The sequence below is a fragment of the Phyllostomus discolor genome, chromosome 13, assembly GCF_004126475.2.
Source record: "Phyllostomus discolor isolate MPI-MPIP mPhyDis1 chromosome 13, mPhyDis1.pri.v3, whole genome shotgun sequence".
Classification (NCBI taxonomy): domain Eukaryota; kingdom Metazoa; phylum Chordata; class Mammalia; order Chiroptera; family Phyllostomidae; genus Phyllostomus; species Phyllostomus discolor.
In genome coordinates this window covers 6620406-6645575 of record NC_040915.2, presented here as the reverse complement: position 1 = coordinate 6645575, position 25170 = coordinate 6620406, and the positions used below count along the sequence as shown (strand labels likewise).

Genomic DNA, 25170 nt, shown 5'->3' with positions numbered 1-25170 from the left:
TGATACCCCTTTGAGGAAGCTCCACCTCTCCCTTCCCTGGGGAAAACACCGGAGGGGCCAGGCATTCAGCATTCCTTGGGGGCAGGGCCCTATGGAAAGGGCAGCTCCTTTCTGGTCCCTGAGCCAGCCTTGCGCCTGAAACCTGAGACAGTGTTTGTCCCCCTGGGAGCAATGTCCCCAATGTCCCGAGGGGCAGTGAGTCCTGGAGTGAGGTGGGAAGAGCACAGGCCCAGGGGGCCACCAGACTGGGGCAGGAATCTCAGCTCTGGCACATTCCAGGCTTATCTTGGGCAAGTGGCTTCACGTAAGTTCCAGAGGGAGGGACTTGAGTTCGTTTGGTTTACTGTTATACCTGCAACATGTAGCATGTAATAGGTACTCAATAAATATTTACTGTGCCAGGTCAATGCATGCTCCTTTCTGGGCCTTAGTTTTTTCATCTGTACAATGGGAATGATAACACCTGTCTCACGGGCTCGTCCTGAGGACTCAGTAAAACGGGTGAAAACTTAATGCAGCGTCTGGTGTTCAGCAAAGCCTTGAAAAGTTGGCTCCACCCTGGCACACGCCCCACGGCCTGGGCAGGAAGCTCTGCAGCTTCCCCTCGTTAGACAGAATTAGCCTGGCTCCACTCTGCCCACTCTTGCACTCCAAACATGCCTCTGCTGTGGTAGCACAGCACGCTGTGCGTCCGTCCAACTCCTATGCTAGGCTTCAGGGCAGTGCAGAGACAGGAATGTTGCCTAGTGTCCTCTGTGCCTCCCAACAATACCGTGAAGTAAGCAAGGTCCTTATCTCCAGTCTTCTGATGGGGAAGCAGACTTGGAAAGGTTAGATGCCTTGTCCCAAGCCACACAGCTGAGGAGTGGCAGAACAAGATCTAAACCCGGTTCGGATTTCTTCTCCCCTGCTCTCCTCTAGGCGATTCTCTTGCAAATGGGAGAGGGGGGTGAGGGGGAAGCAAGGCAGTCCCACGGCCCGAGGGAAAAGGCAGGCAGAATTCCTGGAGAGGGAGGTCCTCGGGGGTCAGCAGGATGGACACCAGCAGTCCCCTGAGCCCCACTTCATCTTCCTGCAGACCGTCCCACATGCAGCAGCAGCGGTGGCCCCCGAAGGCCTGTGGTTTGGCTGGTCGGGGACCGGCTGATGTAGAGGCGGGGCCCCAGACTCCCTCTGTCAGTGTGCAGCCCGGCCAGCAAGTGGGCTCGGGTTTCCTCAGCCCAGAGTTGATGGTCACGGTCCCAGCTGCAGAGGCAGAAGTGCCTGCTCAGGACTGACCTGTCTCCAGCTATGGGACAGGAAGGACTCCTCCCCAGACCACAAGCATCTTGATTTACTCATCTCTGTGACCCCAGATTCCTGCGGAGTGAGGAGAGGAGGGAGGGGGGAGAGGAGGCAGCCTGAACTAAGCCAGGGCTGAAGAGGAGGGACCAGGGATGGGTGGGAGGGTTCGAAGGAGCAGGAAAGGCTCTGCCTGCCTCCCCCACACTGAGTTTGGGTGCCTGGTGGGCAGGTCTGTGGCTGATTCATCTCTATCTCTACCAGATGACTTTGCAGACAGTTGTACTCAGCAAGTGTAGCTTATTGGAGATGTCCCTGGAGGCCAGTCCCCAGGATGACAGATGGCATCTGCTTTTCGTGCCTGTGTCATGTGGGAGAGGGCCAGTGCTGCTGGCCCAGGGTCCCAACCAGGATGGCCCCGGAGCGGGGCAAGGGCTCTTGACCTGTGGCGCTCACAGAGAGTACCTCCCTCCCAAAGCCCACCTGGGTGACTGACTCCCCTTCCTGAGCCAAATGCAGACCACATGGGGAAGTCTCCTGGATCCAGGTGTATCCCAGGCCACAGAAAGGGACTGGGCCTGTGGTGGAGCACCCTTGCCCTTGAGAAGCTGGGAGCACTGTGGCCATGGGGAAGAATGATTCAGAGCACTCGTCCCTTTGTAGAGAGTAAAGCAGCTGCTTTTGTCTGAACGGTCACCGAGAGGGGCCTGGCTGCCCCTGCCATCCCCCTGGCATGCACGAAGCCGTGGCTTCCTCTGCAGGGGTGCCATGTGCGGGGCTGGTCTCTGCAAGGCCAGACTCAGTATGCATTTATCACCTGCATTTATCTGTACAGCCTTAAGCTGCAGGCTGAGGGTACCCAGACCCTGGAGTGGGACTTCCCGGAGACCAGTTTTCACACATGTCCATCTGTGTGCCCCTAAATTAAGTCTATAGAATTATGTCTAAACTCGACAGCAGCCAAAGGCCACCAGACCATGGCCTGGTCCACCTGTCCACCCCCTCCTACCTTGTACTTCGCTTACCTGGCACTGTGGCTCAGGTGAGATGTCACTGCCTGGGCCAGCTGGCTTTGGCTTAAGCCAGTGGTCCTCCAAGTGCGATTCCCAGAGCAGCAGCAGCAGCACCACCAGGGTGATGCTGTTAGGAATGCAGATTCTCACGCCCCGCCCAAGACCCACGGAACCAGAAAGTCTCTGTCTGGGGCAGGGCCCAGCCATCTGCATTCTCACCAGTCCTCCAGGTGATTTGGACACTCGCCAAAGCTTGACAGCCACCTGGGCTGCCTGTTCTCGTCTCAACCACCTTTCAAAGCTCAGCTCCATGGGCTCCCTTGCAGGGAGCCCAGCTAGTCCACCAGGTTCCTGTGAACGCCTCTTCCTGGAACCCGCAGCCCCATTCTGGTGAGAGGGCTTCATTTCTGCTCCTGTTTGCAGCAGGAATTTTCTGCTTTTTTTTTACAGTGAACTGGGCTCATTTGTTAACTGTCTCCCAGACTGATTCCCCTCCCCCCCCCACACGTTACTCTGAAGATACCTTGGGGGGTAAAGGCCACGTCTTACTTCATTCAGTCAGTCAACAACATCTCCCGTTGAATGCGGCAGGACCCGTGCTGGGCCCTGAGGTTTCCGAGAGAGGGAAACGTGTGGTCCTGTCCTCCAGCAGCGCGCAGTCCTGTGATACTCATGTTCTGAGCGTCTGGCTTCTTTCACTCAACAACTCTGTGAGATGCGTTGGTGTCGTTAGGTGTGGCTATGATTTGTTCTTGTTTAAATTGCTGTGCTGTGTTCCGTTGTATGGCTATGACACAATTTGCTGATGGACATGTGGGCCGTGTCCACACTGGGGCTTCTGCAATAAAAATGCTGCTGGCACTGGTGGACAGCTGGGCTCATCACTCCTGAGTTTATACCCAGAAGTGGAGTTGATGGTTTATGGAATGGCAGAGCCTTCGCTTTAGTAGACACTGCTCAGTAAGTATTGGATTTGCTAATATTTGGTGTTATTGGTCTTTAAAGATTTTTGTCATTTGAATGGGTGAAGAGTGGTATCTTATAAGTTTAATTTGCTTATTGGCTATTTAGATAGCCACTTGAAGATGTTCAAGACTCTTACTCATTTTTTCTGTTTTTTCCTTACTAACTTGTAAGAGTTGTTTGAACACTCTGCATGCAAGTCCTCTGCCGTGCTTTGTCACTGAAAATACCAGTCTGTGGCTGGCCTTTTCCCGCTTTTAATGATCCTTTTGATGAATAAAAGTTCATGAAAGCTCAATTTATCTATGTTTTCCTCTATGACTACTGCTATTTGTACCGTTTGAGAAATCTTCATTTTAACATCCAGAAATTCAGTGAACACAGAGTAACAAAACTCGCTTGTGTTAAAAGCACAGAGAAGTGAAGGAGAGAGTTTGATGGCGGGTGTCAGAGGGGACAGCGTCTGACCAGGATGGTGTGCCCACTAGAGCGTGACTCGAAAAGCCTGGGTGTGATGTAGGTGAGAGGTCAGCCTCTGGTCAGTTCCACAAGCACGTCTGGTGCCCAGCTGGAATGGGGTGCCACACCGGCTGCTGGAGACTGCTCTGTGGGGGACGGAGACCCGGGCTGACGGGTCAAGAGAAGCACCACCTCTCTTCATGTGTGTTAAACTGGGTCCTGCCCCCACCACACCCTGCAGACTCCCCCCAGTCCAGGCCCTGTTCCTGCTCCCCTGTGCCAGAGCCTGCAGAGAGAACAGTGTCAACATGTGTCCAGCTGGCTCTAGAAGGGGAAATTCTCCCCTCCCTGAGTCACCGCAGCCGGGAGGAGCTTCGAGGAGCAAGCACGGGCCGACAGCCCATCGCTGCGCTTGTTTCACTACGTCGCCTCACCTCCAAAATCCCCAAGGTGCTGCTGCATGAAGTCTAGGTCCGAAAACTTCCCCTATGTTTCCCCCAGTTTAAATACCCAGGGAATCACAAACTGCCTCTTAAAACTGACTTCCCCAAAATAAAATAGAAGAGGTCTCAGACTCCAAATTAAGAAAATACAGTTGGGAGTGACCAAGCCTCTACCTCTTCTGCTGGGGGGTGGTGATAGCAGGATGCTGGCCCCTGTCACCTTGCCAAGTGGACCCCAACCCACTGGATGACACAAGTTGTCTTCTGCCTCCTCCAGCAGAAAGCCAGCTGCAGCATCTCCTGGGCGTTTGCTCCCCACCAGCCCCACAGAGATAGGCTGCACGTGGCCCCGGCAGCTCTGAGATGTGGCGCACAAGTTCCCAGCATTGCTGTGAACGGAGATCACCTCCCTCCAGGGCAGGGCAGTGACCACAGCCAGGTGACGCATTCACTTCTGGTGTGTTCACATTACTGGTCTTGGGGGAAACCACAAAATGATCTCTCACAGCCCCCTGGCTCCTGGTCTGTCCCTGTTCCTCGCCCCTCACAAGCAACTTGTCCCTTTCCCCACCCTCTCATGAGAAGAACTCGGAATTCCAGAGTGGGGTCAAAGGAGTGCTTGAAACCCACAAATGGTGTGCACGATTCTGGGCATTTTCCCGGGGAATAGGTCCGTCTAGTTTTTTAGATTCTAGAAGGGGTGTGTCACCTCAAAGAGGCTAAGGCACCAGGCCCTCTTTAAATAGAGTATATCAGTTGGATGAAGTTAATTTACACTCGTGAGACATGCATCTTTAGCTACCTGCATTTCCAAGATAACACCTGGGGACGGAGAACCTCAACTGAAAATATATGCCCAGTGGCAAAACTGAGCTACCGTTGAAACCTGTGGGGAGGCTGACTTTGAAGCAGGGGAGCCTTTGTTGCTATCTCTCCTCGAAGCCCCTCCCACTGGTACGTAAGGTCAGTTTTTCCGTCTAGATGGTTTTTCAGAGGCCCCAGGAGTGGGGACAAAGGTTGGCAACAAGAATGTGTTAAAAGAGATGAAGCCCCATCCCTCAGGTTTGAGAAACCCTCAAGGCTACTGAGGCTGTGAAGACCTTGAGAAAGATGGGAGCTCTGGCCGGGTGGTGCAGTCGGTTGGTTCGATCCCCAGTCAGGGCACATACCTAGGTTGCAGGTTCAATCCTGGGTCGGGGCGCATCCAATCCAAAGGATACTTGTCTCGCATGTTGATGTTTCTCTCTCTCTCACCCCTCCCTTCTCCTCTTTCTAAAATCAATAAACATATCCTTGGGTGGGAATTTAAAAAAAGAGTCAGGTGATTTCCACCATGACGCTGGGGCCCAGGAATGCTGTTTCTACTGTCCTATCGAATCTCACATTGGAAGGGCCTGCCTGGAGCTCACGCTCCCTCCTGAGAGCGCCAAGGCCTCAGAAGACCTGTGCCTGTTGCCTCCTGCTCCGCCCCCCGCCCCTGCCCTGTTGGTGACAGGAGGCAGCTGTCCTCTGCAGCAGTGACCTGAGGGCTCCTCCTCCCTCCCCCTGCACAGCTCTTCCTCCCAGACTCTCGGGAGCTTCCTGGTGGAGCCAGGGCCCTGCCCCCGCTGCAAGCAGAAGGAAGTGATTCTTCAAGCCTCCCAGGGACTCCCAGGGCTGGCTCAGGCATCAGACTGTTAAATCAGTGGGATTTTTTGTCTGTGTTTTCAGAAACTGTTGTTTAAAAAAAAACATTCAAACCGTTTATGTAACCCTTGGGAAGTCTCAACAGACATGGTTCCCTACTTATAACTGTGGTAGGACTTTAAAAAAATAGAAATAGGGGGCTGTCAAAATCAGAGAGGCTGTCGCATTCAAGTTCAGCTTCAGCAACAGAGTTCAATATTTTACTCTAATTTGTTCCCTTTTACGCACTTTCCCCCCTTTCTGGTTTTCTTTTCCTTCATTGTCCACTCCTGTGCACCACACACTCCTGATGGTTTCTGGAAACATCAGAACCGTCTTCCTGAAACAGAGATCAAAATCTACCCAGAACCTGGCATTTCGGGGGTTTTGGAATGACTGTGCTGGAATTCATTTAAAAGCCTAGGACTATTTTATTCTCACAGGGACCCCACGCCTGCCAGGGCCGACATTGCTCCCTTCGACCCCGCACACGCCTGCCGGCTGCTCTGCCTCCCGGCGGTCCTCCTCGGAGGCGGGCACAGACTGCCTGGCCCACCTCTCAGGGGTTCAGCTCCCAGAACTGTGCCACCTGGATCAATGTGGTCCCTGAACCGGAAGCTCTGGTTCTGAGGGGTCTCGAGGCTCCCGGGGCACAATCAACTGAAGCCTGAGGTGATAGTCCAGGGTTCTTTCTGGAATCCCCCTGGGGTCTCCCTTACTCAGTACTGGCAATCCAACTAGAATCTGTCTATTGCATAAAGACATCTTTATATTCTTATTTATTGACTGATTTTAGAGAGAGAAAAGAAGGCGGGAGGGGGTGTGGAGAGAGAGAGAGAGAGAGAGAGAGAGAGAGAGGGAGGGAGAGAGAGAAGCACTGATTTGTTGTTCCACTTATTCATGCACTCATTGGTTGATTCTTGTATGTGCCCTGACAAGGGGATTGAACTTGCAACCTTGGTGCATCAGGATAACGCTCTAACCAACTGAGCTACCCAACCAGGGTAAACGTCCTCTCCTTTGTTAGAAGGGCTATTCTTATTTCGGTTAAAGCAGTGGTTTGGATCATAGACTTTCCTAGTAAAAAAAAAAAAAAAAGAATCTGATGAGAGCACAGTTTGATACCACTAAAGGGGAGAGGCTAGGTTTGCAGCCCCTGAACACAGGCCTGTGGACCTAGCGATAAGGGTTTACGACCTGCTTCCTGACACGGCAAAGCAACCAAGAGCTCCTAACTGCTGCCAAACCAGCACCAACAGCCAAGGCCTCGGCCTGGAGCCCCCCTGCTTCCACTAGTTCTGGCTGCCCTCATACAGAAGGCAAGAGCACGTGTCTTCACCTGCTAGGGTTTCCCCTAAGGGCCCAAGAGCTTGGAGGGGTTGAAGGGAGAGTAAAGGGTGTGGCCACCACAGTTCTAGTCCCTTTCAGTTTAGGGACATCAGCCAAGAGAAATCTAAAGGAGGGTGGAGAGATTGGTCCCGGGATTCTTCCTTTCTGTTCTCTGCACCCACCCTCATCCTCAAGCCCTGACGTCAGCCCTGCTGCGTCCACCCCCGGAAACCCTCAGCCACTTCCCACAGGCCCCTCCCAAGCAAGTTTTTTAACTGGTGGGTGTGGGAAAGAGGAAGAGAAAAACTATTTGCATCCCTGCCAACTCCCGCCACTCCATGAGCACCCCACTGGAAAACGATTGCTCCCCCGACCGACCAAGGTCTCCTTCCAGGATGGCAGGGCTCCTCTCACACTCAAGGGAGGAGGGTGGAGACCTGCAGACTCCGAATGCGTAAACATGTGGTTGAAAAAGGGAAGCCCCCCAAAAGTTCCCATCTGTGCCCAGGGGCAATTAAAATGATGACTGAAGAAAGCCTTTGGGGTCTTTCCAAATCGTGGAGGAAAACATAAACCGAGGAGGACACGCTCTAGCCTTAAAACTCTGACCTGGTTCCAAAGTACGGTGCATGGAACCCAACAATTGAGGGTGCGTGAACTCCCTCTCCCAGCACTTGTCTGCCTACCTTGCTCCACCCATGTGAGGTCCCGGACGACTCAACAAACACTGATTGGCCTCTGACTGTGTGCTCCTGTGCCGGGAGCTGGAATTCTACAACCTGGAGGTGCTTAGAGAGGAGCAGGGAAACGATTCCGTCACCATTTACTGCTCGCCTTACACCATGTGAGGTCTGAGGGTTGAGAGGATAACAGTCTGAGAAGAGAGCGCTCCAGCCTGGGAAGTCCTAATCTACAAGGAGCAGCACAGGTGCCAGGCGAAGTTAATTCTGCCTGTGCGGTCAGGGCAGGTGGCCCACGGAGGGGCATGTGTGGGCTTGAGAAATGTCTTAGGGGTTTGATGGGTGCAGCTGGGAAGGAGTGGCATTCCAGGCAGAAAGGACGGAATGAGCAAAGGCCAGGGTTGGGGATGGGACGTGGTGTGGACAGGGTATCGTGTGGGGTCTGGGAGCAGGGAAAGAGCAAAGAAGAGGCAGATGGCGGTTTATGTCAGCCACGGACAAGTGCCCTCCAGAGAACCTCCTGCCCTGAGTGGCAGCCTTCAGCTTCAGGATCTGCCCCCCCATTCAAGACAAGGCCACGTTGCCTCCTGGGAAACTCCCAGCCAATGACAGACTATGGCAGGGCTGCTAGGGCCATTTCTGACCAAAGTGGGAGTCCTCTCATGGGCAGTCTTTGTGCTTGTCAGACTGGTTGAGACAGTCTTGAAGCTGCATCACAGCCGGGGGTCTTCCTACTCAATCTTTCTTCCTTCCCCCTCTTTTTTCCTGGGAGGTTAGACCTTGATCTCTGTCTAAGACGCCCCTCTCCCAGACTACTTCTGCTCACTTCCCTTCTCTTTCACAGGCTTTCCTTCCCAACAGCTTCCTGCATTTCGAAGTCCATTTCAGTGTCTGCCTCCCCAGAGGCCCCAAAATGACTGAGAAGGATCCTGGATGAATGCTCAGTGTCTGAACTTGATCTTGTTGGCAGCGAGGAGCCATTGAATAGGAGGAGCTGTGATCAGATCTGGTTTGTACAAGTAATTCAGCAGCAGAGTGGGGAATGAACCAGTAGGGAGGTAATGGGCTGGTGAAAAGACCGCTTAAAAGGACACTGCATTTATTGGTACAAGGTTTTGATGACAGGCAACTGGCAGCATTTATAATTTACCATGTATAGACTCTTGACCTCAACAACCCCCACTTCACAAATCTTATAGAAACACTAACACAAATGCGTATGAGAATAACGATGAGAATGTTTCTAGTGGCCTCATACGTACTCGCATGACATTGGAAATGGCATGTTCTTCGGTCGGAGGGAAAATGAAATAATGGCACATCCTTGCAGGACATACCAGGCAGCCTTTAAAAAGAATGCAGTGGGTCTCTTTGTACTGTGTTAGAAGGAGGTATGCAACTTATTGCTATTTGTAGTAAGTCAGTTGCTGAACACAGTATATAGCATGATCCAATTTTCATAGACAACATTATGCATGTGCACATCTTTTGCATCTGTTTGTCTAAATAAGTTGGGAAGAGGACACATCAACTGTTGCTACAGGTCACTCCTTGGGCTGGCAGGGCTTTCACTTTTTTATGTATTTTTACAAAGTAGTAGTAGTAGATTCTGGCTTTTAAAAATATTTTATTTATTTATTTTTAGACAGGAGGGAAAGGTGGAAGAAAGAGAGGGAGAGAAGCATCAATGTGTGGTTGCCTCTCGCATGCCCCTCTCCCCACCCTGGGGACCTGGCCGGCAACCCATGTATGTGCCCTGACCAGGAATCAAACCAGCAAATCCCTGGTTTGCAGGCCAGTGCTCAATCCACTGAGCCACATCAGCCAGAGCTAGATTCTGACTTTATTTTTATTTTGTACTTGGTGCTTTACTGTACTTTCCAACTTTTGAGATGATAAGCATGGTTCATTTCTCTTATTGGAAAACAAAATTTTAATTTAAAAAAGCTCTGTGTCTACTTGGAAAAAAATCTAAAAATTCTTTGTATTGCCTTTCCAGAAGAAAACAATAGCAAAGCTCTCAGGAGAGTTGGGATGTCTGTCAGTGGCCCAGTCTAGGTAAACAGGAATTAGGGTTGAGCTGGAAGACAGCTGAACACAGGGTGGTAAAGATGGAAGCTCCAGAGGCCCAGAATACTGTCCTGGGTAGCAGGTGGGTAGCAGAGGGGGCATGTGTGCTGAAGCTCAGGCCAGGATGGGCAGTGTAAATGAAAGATGACACTGGCCCCTTTCCTGCACCTCAGGAGAGTAGTCAGGGCTAGAAACTCACAACTACAAAAGATTCAAAACTCTCCAATGGCACTCCCCAATGAACTAGAATGCTAAATGTAAACAGTGAAATCATAAAAAACCACCTAGAAAAAATGGTGAATATTTATCTGATTTGAACAGATAAGGACTTTAAACACAAAAGCAACTAGCATTTTTAAAGTCTGTAAAATTTGAACATTAAAAATAAATACTTATCTTTCAAAAACAAAGCTCATAAACAAAATCAAAAGGCAAGCAAAAATGGAGAATATTCACAGTATTTACAGAGAAATACTATGTCTTATACATAAAAAAACATAGATCAGTAACAACAACAACAGAAAACAAAACAAAAAAAACTCCAGAAAAACAAACACAGAGCATTTATTATGTATTGGTTAGAATTTGGTTCAGTTACATAAAACAGAAAACAACAGGGCTTAAACAAGCTGGAAGCTGACTTCCAGTCAAGACGGAAGTGTAGGTAGATGTGCTTCACCTCCTCATGCAACCATAGAAAGAATTACAACTAGATCTCAAAACAAGTAACACTCAGGAACATCAGAAAATTGAGCTGTATGGAAGTCCGACAACCAACGATTTAAAGAAGCCACATTCATCCAGACAGCTAGGAGGGGTGGAGTCGTGGAGATGGGCAGAGAGGCACAGAGATGTGGTATGGTGTAGACAGGTGGCAGTGGTGGTGGAACAGACAATCCGACATTCACATAAGGTGGATAAAAATTGGGACACTTTGAGAAAGAGTGATCCCAGCCCCAGGCCAGACCACACAGCCCAGGGTTCCAGCACTGGGAAGATAAATCCCCATAACTTCTGGCTCTAAAAACCAGTGGGGATTGGGGCAGTGGAAGAAACTGCAAGATTTTTAGGAGATTCAGCTTAAAGGGTCTGCATGGACTTAGAACATACACAAACCCACTCACTCTGGGATTCAACACCAGGGCAATAGCTGGAAGGGCACCAGCCACATACAGGAGTATGTGAAGTAACTGGAAATGGGGTGAGTGCTGGGCAAACCTCCACAAGCCAGGCAGTGGCACAGTCCCTCCTCAGAGCTCTCCCCCATGTACGGAGCCACAAAGCAGTGAAGGAGGTTGCCCCACCCTGGCAATTACCTACGGCTCTGCCCCACAGAATTTACAGGTACCTTTTCTACAATAGGCCACACTACTAAGACAGGCAGTCAAAGCAGCTCCACCTAATACACAGAAACAAACATAGGGAGGCTGCTAAGTTGAGGAGACAAAGAAATATGGCCCAAGTGAAAGAACAGGACAAGACCCCAGAAACAGAACTAAATGAAATGGAGGTAGCCAACCTATCAGATGCAGAGTTCAAAACACTGGTGATCCGGATGCTCAGAGAACTCACTGAGCATGGCAACAACATAAAGGAAGAAATGAAGGTTACACTAAGTAAAATAAAGAAAAGTCGACAGGGAACCACCAGTGGAGGGAAGGAAGCCAGGATTCAGATCAACGATTTGGAACATAAGGAAGAAGTAAGCATTCAGCCAGAACAGCAAGGAGAAAAAAGAATTAAGAAAAAACAAGGATAATATGAGGACCCTCAGGGACATTTCCAGTTGTACCAACATCTGAGTCATAGGGATGACAGAAGCAGAAGAGGAAGAGCAAGAAATTGAAAACTGTATTTGAAAAAATAATGACAGAAAAGTTCCCTAACTTGATGAAGGAAATAGACGTACAAGTCCAGGAAGCACAGAGAGTCCCACACAGGTTGGACCCAAAGAGGACCACACCAAGAGGCATCATAATTAAAGTGCCAAAGGTTAAAGATGAAGAGAGAATCTTTAAAGCGGCAGGAGAAAAGCAGAGAGTATCCTACAAAGGAGTTCCCATAAGGCTATCAGCTGATTTCTCAAAAAACAAAACAAAACCTTGCAGGCAAGAAGGGATGGCAAGAAGTATTCAAGTGATGAAAAGCAAGGACCTACAACCAAGATTACTGTATCCAGCAAAGCTATCACTTAGAATGGAAGGGCAGATAAAGTGCTTCCCAGACAAGGTAAAGGTGAAGGAGTTCATCGTCACCAAGCCCTTACTCCACTTATTTAAGAAAAAGAAGATCAAGTTGTGAACACAAAAATGGCAACAAATTCACAGGTACCAATAACTGAATCTAAAAAAACAAACTAAGCAGACAACCAGAACAGGAACAGAATCATAGATATAGAGATCATTTGGAGGGTTACCAGCCTGGAGGCAGAACAGGGAGAATGAGAAAAAAGGTGCAGGGATTAAAAAGCACAATTGGTAGGTACAAAATAGGGGATGTTAAGAACAGTATAGGAAATAGAGAAGCCAAAAAACTTGTATGCATGATCCATGGACATGCACTAAGGGGGGTGGAATGCTGGAGGGAAGGGTAGTACCAGGTTGGGGGGCAAAGGGGGAAAATGGGGACAATTATAATAGCATAATCAATAAAATATGTTTAAGAAAAAAAGAGGTGGAAGTTTATTTCTCTCTCACATTAAGAAGAAAAAAAAAGTCCAGAGGCTGTCAGTCCAGCGCTGGTATGGTATCTCCAGTAGTCATTAGGGAACCTAGGCTTCTTCCAGCTCATTCTACCCCATCCCTGGGGTGCAGCTTTCATGGCCCATATTGGTTGCTACAGCTCTAGTCAATGTGCCCTCATTTAAGGCCACAGGATGGAGAAAGAGAGGGTGGGTAGAAAGGCATATCCCTTTCTCTTTTTAAGGGGTCCTCTTGGAAGTCCCACCCAATATTTTTACTTATATCTCATTGGCCAGAACTCAGTCACATGGCCACACCTAGCTGCAAGGGAGCCCGAGAAACAGAGTCATTGAGTTGGGTAGTAAAGGGCCCAGCTAAAAACTGGATTGGTTACTAGGGAAGACAGGGGATGGGTATTAGAAAGCAACTAGCAGTGTCTGACATACATGTGAACAGAATTGTCAAGATAAATACAAATGTAAAAGATTTTTAAAAGGGTCGGTCTTACTAATAATCAATAAATGCAAAGCATCCCTCTTAAGGTCTCCTTCAGCTAAGATCTTGAAGGGCTGGCCAGGCATGCCATCAAGAGGACAGTCACATGCTTACTGTCTAGTAACAGTCCCACGGTAAAGGCCCTTCTGCCTGTCGAGTGGCTCCTGGCCGTTCTCCCCAGAGTCTCCCTCCAACCCCAAGTGACATCAGATTCTGTAAATGCTGGAAAGTGGAGAAAATTCTGCACCCAGGGATTCTCTAGCTGAACTATGGCTACAATTAAATTTTAGGTGTTTTTGAAAGTTCCTTAAAAAGTAATATCCTCATGCAAACTGAATCAGCAGTTTCAGAACTAAAAAGAACCTCTTCCCTCTGCTTGGAGGTGTTGCAAACTAAGCATGAAAACGGGCCATTAAAATAAAGACCAGTATCGGGGAAAATCAGGCAACCACAGATCAACCTTCTGGCAAATCCAGAGCTTGACTCCAGGCTCCGGAGCCCTGCAATGTCAGTGCTGCCGTCCCTCGGAATGCACAGAAGGCATTGCCAATGTGGACCGACCCTGCAGGCTTCCTAAGTTCTTAGGCCCATTAAAAAATTAAAATTTTTTTTTCAATTATAGTTTATATTCAATATTATTTTGTATGACTTTCAGATATACAGCATAGTGGTTAGACAATCATAAACTTTACAAAGTGTTCCCCTTGATATTTTAAGTACCCACCTGGCACCATACCTACTTATTACAGTATTATTGGTTATATTCCCTGCGCTGTACTTCGCATCCCTGTGACTATTTCGCAACCACCAATTTGTACTGCTTAATCCCTTCACCTTTTTCAGTAAGTGCCCTGACCCTCCGCCCCTTCGGCAGCTGTCTGTCTGGTCTCTGTGTCTATGAGCCTGTTTCAATTTTGTCTGTTTATTTATTCTGTTCTTTAGATTCCACATATAAGAGCAATCATATGGTTATCACCTTTCTCTGACTGGCTCATTTCACTGAGCATAATACCCTCTGAATCTATCCATGCTGTCACAAAAGGTAAGATTTCCTTCTTTTTTATGGCTTACGCCTATCTTCAATAGTTACTATGCCTTCTCCCCATCTCAGACTGTTACCAGTCACTTTTCACTATTTACTTGAAAGCCTGACTTCACCCCCACTTTTAACCCCACTTTAACTTTTAAATGGTTGTGAATTAGGGAACAAAATACAAGAGTGAGTGGACATTTCATGGAGCCTGGGGGAAGGGACCTTCAGTCCGTGGGAAGCAAAGCGATACAATGACTCGACACACCCCTGGGTTTGACTCCTAGCTCTGCCTTCACGAGCTGTGTGATCTGGGACAAGTTACGAAACTTCTCCGAGCCTCGGGTTCCCTGTCTTACAACGAGGACACCATGGTGCTTACCTCCGTGGTTTATCGTGCCGTCAGGTCTTGTAGGAAACAGACGGCATGCTCAGACCGGGAGGGCTTAAGGGAGCCAACGGGGCGCAGGGGAGGACTCCAGGGCTAGCCGCATGGGAGAGCTGTTACTGCCTCTGGCTGAAGGGGTGGAGTGTGGAAATAGGCAAGGGAATCTGCAGGTGGCAGCTTCAGGAATGGGAGTCTGGTGGGATCTGTGGGCTCCAGTAGAGGCACTTGGCCTGCAGTGACCTGAGGGGGACCCAGGGAAATGAATTTCTGTGTCTACTGACCTCCTGACAGTACTGCCCATTGGCCAAACCTAGCCAGAAGCCAGAGGCCAGGGAGATGGTACTGCAGTACACTGCAGGTCAGCCCTCCAGGACACAGAGCAGGTGGAGGGGGTGGACAGCAGGTCTGGAGGCACGAACAGAAGAGCTTTGGGGAAGATAAAACAGAGAATGTGATGAGTTTAGCACAGTGCCTGGAACATAACAGACAAGTCCACGAGTCCTCAATAAACGCTAATTAATTCTGGACTTCGGCCTTCCCTCTCCCTCTCGTTCTGGCTGCCTTTGACTCACTGCTTACTTCCTGGTCTTCAACAGATCACGAAAGGTTGAGGCGACTTCCAAGTAATGAGAGTGTGAAAAAGGATAACCGGGGACTCTGCAGATGAGAGGGGGAAACAAGGGAAGGGGAGGAGGTACGAGGAAAGAATGAGAGAGATGGGAGAAAGTGTAGGTTCCCTGTCGGGCTGGAATGAACACAGGATTGTTACTTTATGATCTCGCTATACACATTCCCAGGGACACGATAATAGTGCCCTTGCAATTTACAGCCTCATGAACTTGCAAAGTAGGCCTTCCCGCCCTTCATGCAAAACCTTACAGTTACTTCTAGATTAACAGGTTTTATCTCCGTGCCCCTTCCCTAAACCAAGTAGTCAAATGTGTCACATGGACGGTCCGACACTCCCACGCTCCCTTCTGGGAGCCTGAGTCAGGGGAATGTGTTGTTTTGATGCGGGGATGGCTGTGCGGTGCGAGTGGCCCTCCCACAGGGTGACTCTCTGTGGGAAGGGAGGCCCTGAGAGGGGTCTGAGCTCGTGGCCCTCAGTGTCCTCTCCCCAGGTCTTTGCCTGCTGCCGACTTGGGCCCAGAGGAATCAGTCTTAACGCCACAAGCTCTTCTGAGTGCCTGGTACAGGCTCCAGGGCGAAGCCCTCTCAGCCGCCTGTTCCACTCCCAGCACCCTTCTCAGGTCTGCGGACCTCCCTCCGGGCCTCTGCATGGGCCACTCTCTCCGCCGGGAACACACACGGGCTCCTCTTTGGCGAACCTCGCCTCATGCTCCAGGACCCTTCAGGTGTCACCCCTCTGAGGCAGTGTCTCCTCCCCTCTGCGTGCTCCCAACACCCTCTTCGAGTCTCTCACCAAGGCGCTGACCACACTGTCTTGGTGTCCTGGCCCTCAGTGAAGGTTTGCTGAATGAATGTTTGGAGTGTAATTCAAGAAAACAAGTATCACAAATCCAAAAGCACCTAAGCAGCCCAGCTGTATGTTCTAGAACATTCTTCCTGACCTCCTGTCCCCCTGGCTCTCCTGCTCTGATAGCAGCCAGGACGGGCAACCTTATGACTATTCACTTGCTCTGTCCTCAATCTCCTTTCTCAAACATCCTCTTACACTCCCCTTCCTTCCAGGCCGTCCCTGACCACCCAGCCCCAAGTGGTCACTCAGTCACCTTGCTTACATCTCAGTGCATGGTAATGTGCTGTATGGCACTTATTTCTGGCCTCACCATTTGATGGACGTATTTGTTTAATTACTCTCTGTCAGCCCCATTTGAACAGGGACTTTGTCTGTTCACAGCTGTGTGCCAGGAATCCAGCACAGCGTGTGCCATACACACGGTGTTCATTACACAGTTGTCAGATGCGTGCATGCCATTGTTGCTGCATTCTGATCCAGCCTGATGCATGCCTTCTACCTTTGCTATTAGAGTAAGTGCTCCAGAGGCACTCAGAAGGACCTCCCTCATGGTCTTGCAGGGTGGGAGGGACCTTAGTTCTTTTCCTAGGCCAAGGAGGGTATGCTGCCTGCCTACAACTCCCCTGTGGCCAGATGCTGAGGAATCTTGGCCCACATGGCTACAGGCCACAGATGCTGGAAGGGTTCCTCCAGCTTTCTGTGACAGCAGCTTCAGCTGCCCGTAGCCCATACGGATAGGGGAATGTGCCCAGGGCTCCTAGCTGGCCTGGTGCCTGGCAGGAAACAGGCAAAATGGTCAGCACTGAGGACAGACAACTGCTACCCTGAGAGGGTGCAGAGAGGGGCCCTGCCCCACGGGGCGGGGCAGCAGGTGGCTCCTGGCTCTGCCATGGACAGGACTAGAGTTGAGAAGCTGTGGCCTGGACCCCGCCCCCCTGCTCTTGCAGAAATTGCTCTGCCAGCTCAGCAGAGGGCCAGGCCAGGAGTCTCTCACCTGCCTGGGCTGTTCCTTAAAGCCCTCTGGTTTCCTGGAAATCATAAACTGTGGGAGACAGCCTTTATCACACTCTGAGCAGTGCACTCACCATTTAATGCCAGAGACTGAACCAACCCATAACGACAGGGCACTGAGCCTCCTGGTTACTCCCAGGGACTGACATTTGTACCTACTAATTGAGGTCAAATTTGCTTCTTTTAAGTCACATGATTTGTCTCAGGCAGGAAGGTATTGGGGCCACTTGTTGCAAAGGGACCAGAGGGTGATCACAGAATGGCTGCAAACCAGCTTTGGTGGCAAAAGCTGTGTTTCCCAGGCAGCCAGCCCTGGGAGTGCACAGATGAGCTGAGCTGGCAGCTGGTGAAGGACCCACGTAGGGCCTGCACCCCAACATTTTACTCAGAGCAAGCTTAGGACATCTTCCCTCCAAGACACCTGCCGCTTAGAGCTACTTTAAATCCTTTCTGGAATAGGGTGGGAGCTAAATTAATTAATTAACAAACTGATTAAGCATATTGAGTAGGCCACCCAGAAGATTCTGGTAACTTAAAGGTCTGCAAATCACAGTGTAGGCCCTACCCTATCCAGACACCTAATCTTGCTCTAGGCTTTACTTAACCTCAGGTATTTATCTCCTGGTTGCCATGGAAGCTGCTCAGATAAACAGCAACAGGGCCAACCTGCCCACACCCCCCCTCCTTCCAAGAGCAGCAGAGCTCCCTGGTGGCCACTGGTGGCCCTGCCGGAAGGTGGAGGCAGCCCTGCAGGAAGGTGGAGGCAGCCCTGCACCACCTCCCACGTGAGGTACCATTCACAAGGTCCCTCAAAGCACACAGTAGGTGCTCAATAAAGGCCTGATGAGTGAAGGTACCTCCAAGGCTTTGAAGACCCTAGAGAACCCCTCAGCGGCTACAGTGGCTTGAACAGATCTACCCCTCCCTGTCACACCAGTCACCCCAGGACTGCAGGCCAGGCCTAATACGGCCACTCAGCCTCTCTAGGGACTCAGCTGGCCCATAGGCCACTTCTGCTGCTTCCAGAGTCAAGTGGACAGAGACTTGTGGGGACGGGGTCAGCTACGGTCCGGCAACTCGTCCGGATGGCAGGAGGGGACCATGTCTGGCTACACTCACATTGGGAGCCACACACCGGTCTGAGTGGCCAAAGGCCCCGCCACCCACACTCCACAGAATATCACCCCCACTGTCCTCTGCACAGTGGGGGCAATGCTGCAGGACTCACTCAGCACCTGCTCAGACTGGGTACCTAACCACTCTCGAGGATGGACACTAGCCTCATGGGGACCCTGTAAGAAGACCAAGGAGGAAGCCGCTGTCCCCGCAGACCCTGAAGTGGCCACCAAAGGAGGCTCTGAGGGCCCGCAGTGCTCTCAGGAGAGTGGAGCAGGTTTTCCCCTGTGCATAGCTCGGTCTGGAAGGGGCTGGGCCGTGGAGCCAATGCAAGCTCTCAAGGCGGCGCGCATACTGTTGCCCCTTGGAGGGTGGCAGGGAGCGTGGCGGATGGCGGAGTGCGGGCTCTGGAGCTGGGCTTCGCAGGCCAGGCTGGCTGTGTGCAGCTGCGAAGCCGTGCACCCTCCAGCACCCCTTAACTTCTGTCTCTTGATTTGGTTGTTATGTGAGTCATGGAGTTAAAGAAGATAATATATGTAAAATTTTAGTCCAGTAAACCCTCCTACACTTTAGCTACACAACAATCTTTCCTTCAAGAATGCTGAGAACAGAAAAAAAGCGGAGAAGAAAGTAAATGGCATCACACAACGGCAGGAGCTGAATCATCCACCCCAAGTAGCAGACATGGCAGCAAGTGACAATGTGGCAAAGGGGTCTTAGTGCTTTGGCTCAGTCACGTCAGGCTCCTGTGTCGTGGCAGACGCACGTGAAAGCTTACTTCCGCCTACACACTGGTGGGGCCCACTGATATGCTCAATAATGATGACCAGGATGATTACAATAGTCGCCAGGCACATGCTAAGCAGCTCACACACGTTATTTTATTTAATTTGTATTGTAAATCCGTGAGGTAGCTATTTTTGTTCCCATTTTACAGATGTAGAAACCGAGAGTTGAAGTGGCTGAATAATTTCTGAGGCACACCCCCACCCACGTCCCCACACACAAAGAGGCAGGGCTGGGATTCAAACCCACATCTCCGCTGGGCCATGCTTTCTGCAGCAAAAGTCTAAGTACTGCCCATTTCCTGGGGAAATCCACTGGCTAGTCCTCAAGTCTAATCTGCCAAGAGTACGGGCACCACTCTGAATCTAAGACCAGGGGGAACAACCCTCAGGTGACAAGGCGGCTGTGGCAGCTGGAAAGCGCATCTGCTGCCCCTGACCCCTGGGATAAAAGTCAGGCCTCTTTTAAGTCAGGGCCTTAGGGAGATGCCTCCCCAACCCAGCCCCCAGGTCTGAGCTACAGAGTCCAGCCACAGGAGTGAAGACCCAGCTTTATGCAGGGAGACAGAGTTCTAGAGTGCCCACCTGCCACCTGTAAGCCTGTCCCAGGCCCGTCCCCACTCCAGGTATGGTCTTTGTGATGCTCATGGGTGTGTGTGTCGGGGGAGAGGGACTGCTAGGGGTCTGCAGGATCTGACCAGCACAGAGCAAAGAAGGTGGGGAATACTGGAAGGCCACCAGCCCCACCCCTCCCAGTCTTCTGCCTACAGATCCCCTCCCAGGGGAGCTCTGAATGCCTAGGGTTAAGGATCCTGTGTGCTGAGGAAGCCCCGCCCACCAACCCCCTACACAAACCAACACCAGCTGCCAAAGGGTTCAACTCACAACTGCCTTCGCATATTAATATTCTTTCCTGGAGAGCAAAATGAATTCCAGGGAGAGAACACTGGCCTAGGACCCCTTGAGCTGAGGCTTCTATATCTGGCTTTTCCTCTAATTCTCCACATGACCTTAAGCAAGCCACTCAACCTCGGCTTCCCTTTCTCTTAAAGAGGAATAGTCACATGCAGCTGTCATGCTGCTGACCTTCCCGGAGGTTTTGCTCTGAGCCAGGCCCTGGGCTGGATGCATCAGCACGTTTATCCTCAGAGTGCGTTTGAGGTGAGTACTTTCATTCCCATTTTCAGACGAATAGGGGAGTCCCCAGTCATACAGTTAGGAAGGGGGACGGCTTTGTTTTTTCCAAGCATTTAACCACTGTGGCATACAGAGTTACGTTATAAAGATATAGGAGAGAGAGAGAGAGAGAGAAGAGAGGAGAGAAGGGAGAGAAAAGAAAGAACATTGAATGTAAAAAATACTGAATATTGAAATAAAGAATATTTCTTCCCCCTCCCTGTGGGCGGGAATGGATGCTGTGACTAGCCAAATTCTACAGGTGAGACCAGAAGGGTCAAGCTTCGGCCCTCTGCTGGCAGGTGAGGAGGGAGACAGAACTGGGCCTCCTGGCTCCTGGGGGCCGGAACAATGACGACAAAAGGCCCATTTGTGCCAAGGTGGAGCCCCTCCAACAGAAATGTCAACGTTTTAGCATAATATCCAAGAATGCCTTTTCTAACCCTAAACACACATTTTATTTCACTACCCAGCTGGCCAACATTCAGTTCTAAATGTAGATGGGCCTCCTCCCCTCCCAGCAAAGCTCCGTATGGGAGAGGGCTCCTGGCGGCAGACAGCAGAGCTGACGGTAACTATCGATAACATCGCCAGTACAGAAGGATTGTGGGTGGATCAGAAGGCTCTCAGGGAGGACTGCAGAGTTAGAGGCCAAGCAGCCAGGAGCACACCTCGAACACACCTCAGAGCTGGGTGAGAACACAATCCTCCCTTCCTAGGGTGGCCTGCAAGGCTGGTGGCCAGTCCCTCCTCCCTGTGTGGCCTCTGCTCCTCCCACTCTGCTCGGCTGGCTCCCCATGCACTGGTCTCGTTGTTGCTCCCCCAGACAATCCCATGTCAGGGCTATGAACTTGCTGTTCCCTCCTCCTGGAACACAGACATTCCTAGGGCTTGCTCTCTGGTTTCTGGTCACACACCCCCTCCCTAGAGAAGCCTTCCTGGACTGCCCCATCTCTCTGTGCCATCTCCCCACTTCACCTTCCTCACAGCACCCACTGCTCCCTGACACTGTGTTAGGTGTTGTCTGTCTCCCAGATGGGACCGGAAGCTCTGTGAGGGCAGGGGTGTGGCTTCTGCTGGCTGCTGTTGGCCCACAGCCCCTAGTGGTGCCTGGTACCTTTTAGGTGCTTAGCTATTTGCTGAATACTCTGTGAAGGAATGAATGAAGGAATGAATGGAAAACTTCAGTGCAAACCAAGTGCTCACACTCTCCTGCCTGTGCTGGAAGAGCAGGGCGGTAACAAGAGTCAGCTTGCACGGCGGCTGCAGCTGTGCCGTCACCCTGCCCGATCGTGATCAGCCCGGAGGCTTGCACTTTGGAGGGAAGACTCATCCCGGGACCTGTGGCTCCAAAACTCCCCAACAACCTCTGCAGCTCTTGGGACTTGTCTGGGCTGTTGCCGTGCAGACCACGGAGGCCTGGCGGGGTTCCTGCCCCTGCTTTGCCGGGGCCTCAGATACGCTGGGAAGTGACTAACCCAAAGCCTTCCTTCTCCCCACAGCCGGTTCAGCCACGGAGGACACGTGGTCATGTATACACTCTCAGGGTCACACAAGGTCAGAGCTGGGTGAAGCCCAAGGCCAACCTGCGCTGTGCAGATAACACCGGAGCGAGGGGTGCCGGCAGACGCTGGTGTCTGGCACATCCCCCTGCCACCAGCCACGTGACCATTGAGAATTATTTGAAAAGACAATATAAAAGCACTGCTTTTCTCAGGTGTAACATGAAAATAAAAGTCCCTACTTCAAACAGGACGCTTATCCTGTTCAAAAGTCTTTACTTCCATTTTCCGTGATATTTAAGTAACTTTTTTTTGGCTTGACAGTCAAATCCTCCCACCACCAAAATTGGGTCAACTCAACCTACTCAGTGTGATGCCTCTGGACCCCTCCCAACATTCCCGCTCCGTCCCGCCTGTGTGCCTGGAACCTCCTTTTCTGCCATCTGAGTCGAGTGAAGCCCTGGGGGCGGCCTGGCAAAGCCTTCCCTGGCGTGGGCTTTTCTGGGCACTCAGCATGTACACACTGCATGGTAACAGGAAGAAACTGAGTTTTTAAAAAAATTTAGATCTCTTTTTTAAATTTTATGGTTCAATTACAGTTTACATTCAATATTATTTTGTGTAATTTCAGATGTGCCGCAGGGCGGTCAGTCATGCACTTCACAGAGCGCTCCCCACACTTCCAACGCCCGCCTGGACACAAGTGCTGACCTGCAGTCAGAGCACGGGGTCCCTGAGGGTGACTGTCTCTTCTCTCAGGTGTTTTCCCCTTCCAGGCACTAGATAATGCACAGGAATCCCTGCTGACTGACTCAGCTTGAAGTTCAGATGCCCCCAAATATTCCCTCTACTTCCCAAAGGAAGGAAATGAAAGATATGTAACTTAGATTGGAGACAGAGTCAAATCACTCCTATTTCTGCGTGCTTGGTCTGCATGGGGGAAAAATAAAACATCTCTATCTCCAACCCAGACCCGACCAGGACAGAGTAACGCCCTAAAAACGATGCTTAAAATAAATCATAAGGACTAGCCTTACTTCAAGATTGCAGGAAGGAACACACAGTTAAACTGAAAACTGTTAACTGGTGTTGAAGAAAAAAACACAACAAACAGCCCGGAAATGTTTTTAGGAGTGTTTGTCAAAGTCCCTCAGGGGCTGCTTTGTCGTCCAGCACCTGCTTTACCAAAAACCAACAGCCCAGCACCGGTGCCTTCTGAGTCAGAATCGGAGCGAAACCGGACACAGAGGAACTCGGCGGGACGCGCGGCGCTCAGTAGCCACGCCATCAGCGGCCACTGCCCTGCGGCCACCAGAGTGGGTGGTGGGGAAGCCAAAGCAGCAGCAGATGGGTGTCCCATGTCACTCAGACTCTCCCCCTGCCTTGTCTCCCCTCCACGCCTCTACTCCCCCTCCCACCTGCTAAATGAAGACATCTGGGAAAAAGTCCTCACGCAGCCCTCCACCCAAATTAATTCCACATTATTTTGAATGAGACCTCAGAACCAACAGAGTTCTTTCTTACACTTTTTAAAAGACAAAACCGAGGAAATTCAAGTGATATGAAGAATTGGACATAATACTTTTTGATTTTTAACTTCCTATCAGATAGTAAATCTTTTTGCATGCAATTCTATGCCTGCACAAAGCAACTGTTCCTTTAAATTTCAAACAACTAGAAGACAGACTACAAGTTCCCTGTAAAGAACACCTCACACTTCCTGCTGACCACACATTTGTGGACTTAAAGGGCATGTCCTGGGTGGGCACCGCCTTCCTATGACAAAGGGGACGGGCCCACGATGTAGATGGGAAGGGCCACTGCACTCACAGTGCAGAGGGTGACCCCCAGACCCCCATCCCTTCTGTAACAGTATAGTAATATTTCTGGTTCCTCTATGATTGTTGCTTTTGTAAACAAACTGTGAAAATCAACAAACTACCTCAAAATCCAGCATGTGTGAGTTACACCAACTCCTATTTTAAAAAAACAAAACAACAAAAAATGTGGAACAAGTAAGCAGAAAACTCTGGTCAAGCCCTAAACTCACCCACTGCAGGTGACTGGCATTTACTCGTGGGAGCAGAAGGAGTCCATTTTCTTGTTTCCCTGGCATTCAGAGCCGTCCAGGGCGTGCTGCCATCTGCAGGCAAAACACGAAAAAGCACACGCTGAGGCTCGCATGGCCCAAGTGAAGCCTTTGCCTGGGGTTCCTCTAGCAGCTGGAAGACCTGAGTCCCTGAGTCCCATCCCGGTGTAAGGGCCTGGAGAAGTCACTCAGTTCTGTGTTTGGGATCCCACCGCAGAGTGGCAACAGACACAGTAAGAATTCTAAACGATCAAGAGCTCAAGGACTTCCCAACAGCAACAGCAAACTCGGACACCAGGCTCGCTCTGTGCCAGACGCTGCTCTAAATGGGTTGCATCCATTAGTTCACCCACTCCTCACAAAAACAGGTGAGTCTTTTAGATCTCTGCCAATTTGCCTGGGGACAGAGTGGGGTGGGATCCTTAAAATGAAGAACTTGCTCATACCAATTTCAAAGAGGGTCAGGCAAGGAAGCTCCGTGAGAGATTCTGAGCATCCTGCGGGTCGTCCACTCCCCAGATATTTGTCAAGTGCCTGTCCGGGCCCAGACCCCACTCTAGGACCTGGGAACAGAGGTGTGAACCCAAAGACAAAGTCCCTGCTCTCGTGGTGCTTCCCTTCTGGTGGGAGGTGACACTAGACGAGGTGATGAACGCTGTGCAGGCAACAAAGCAGGATAAAAGAGACAGTGATGACAAGGTTGTTCACTGTCATTCATTATTCATTAATTCTGGGGTTTCCCAAGCACTTACTAAACACCTACTACAGCCAGGAGCTGTGCTGGCAGACAGTGATGGGCGAAAGCAGACATGCTCCCTCCTTGCGTAGGAGAAGCACCTGAGAATCAAATGATCACCTAAATAAGTGAAGCTGTTAACTTGTGGTGCGTGTGATCATGGAATGGCACCGGTCCCTCTGAGAGCGTCCCAGGAAAGCCTGACCTTGTCGGAAGGCTCGGGAAAGCCTGGGATGGAGTGTGGGGAAAAACATCCTTGGTGGAAAGCACACCATGTGCAAAGGCTGGATCGTGAACGGCGAACCAGAGGTGGTGTGGGGAGAGAGGAGGCAGCGGGGAGGTGGAGAAGGGCTCAGGCAGCTCTTGCAGGGTACTTACTCCCAGCCCAGACGGGCCCCACCCTCTGAGAATGGCAGCGCCACTCAAGGGGCCTGGCAGAGAAGCAGTGTGGAGCATGTGTGCGCTTCCAAAGGATTCCATCATGGGCCTGGCTGAATAATGGCCCCACCAGAGATGTTGAAGTTTGGATCCTTGGAAGCTGTGAATATGTCCCCTTACAAAGGGACCTGGCAGATATGATTAAGTTAAAAAATCTGGAGCTGGAGGGGATTATCCTGGAGTGTCCAGGAGAGCCCATTGCCATCACAAGGGCCTTCATATGTGGGAGGCAAAGGTCAGAGTGATGCTATGTGGGAAAGACTGGTGTGTTGGAAAGATGAGGAAGCAGCCCTGAGCCAAGGAACGCAGGAAGCCTCTAGAAGCTGGAGAAGCTCATTTG

The 25170-nt window shown here is 50.7% G+C and overlaps 1 protein-coding gene across 1 annotated transcript in view; it reads right to left on the bottom strand.

Annotated features, from left to right (window-relative positions):
- LOC118497995 overlaps positions 1 to 25170 on the bottom strand; it is a 49171-nt gene that overhangs the window by 5594 nt on the left and 18407 nt on the right. The window contains exon 3 of the mRNA XM_036014465.1: positions 23618 to 23710. Within this exon, the coding sequence (XP_035870358.1) occupies positions 23618 to 23710 (93 nt within the window). The remainder of the gene's footprint in view (positions 1 to 23617; positions 23711 to 25170) is intronic.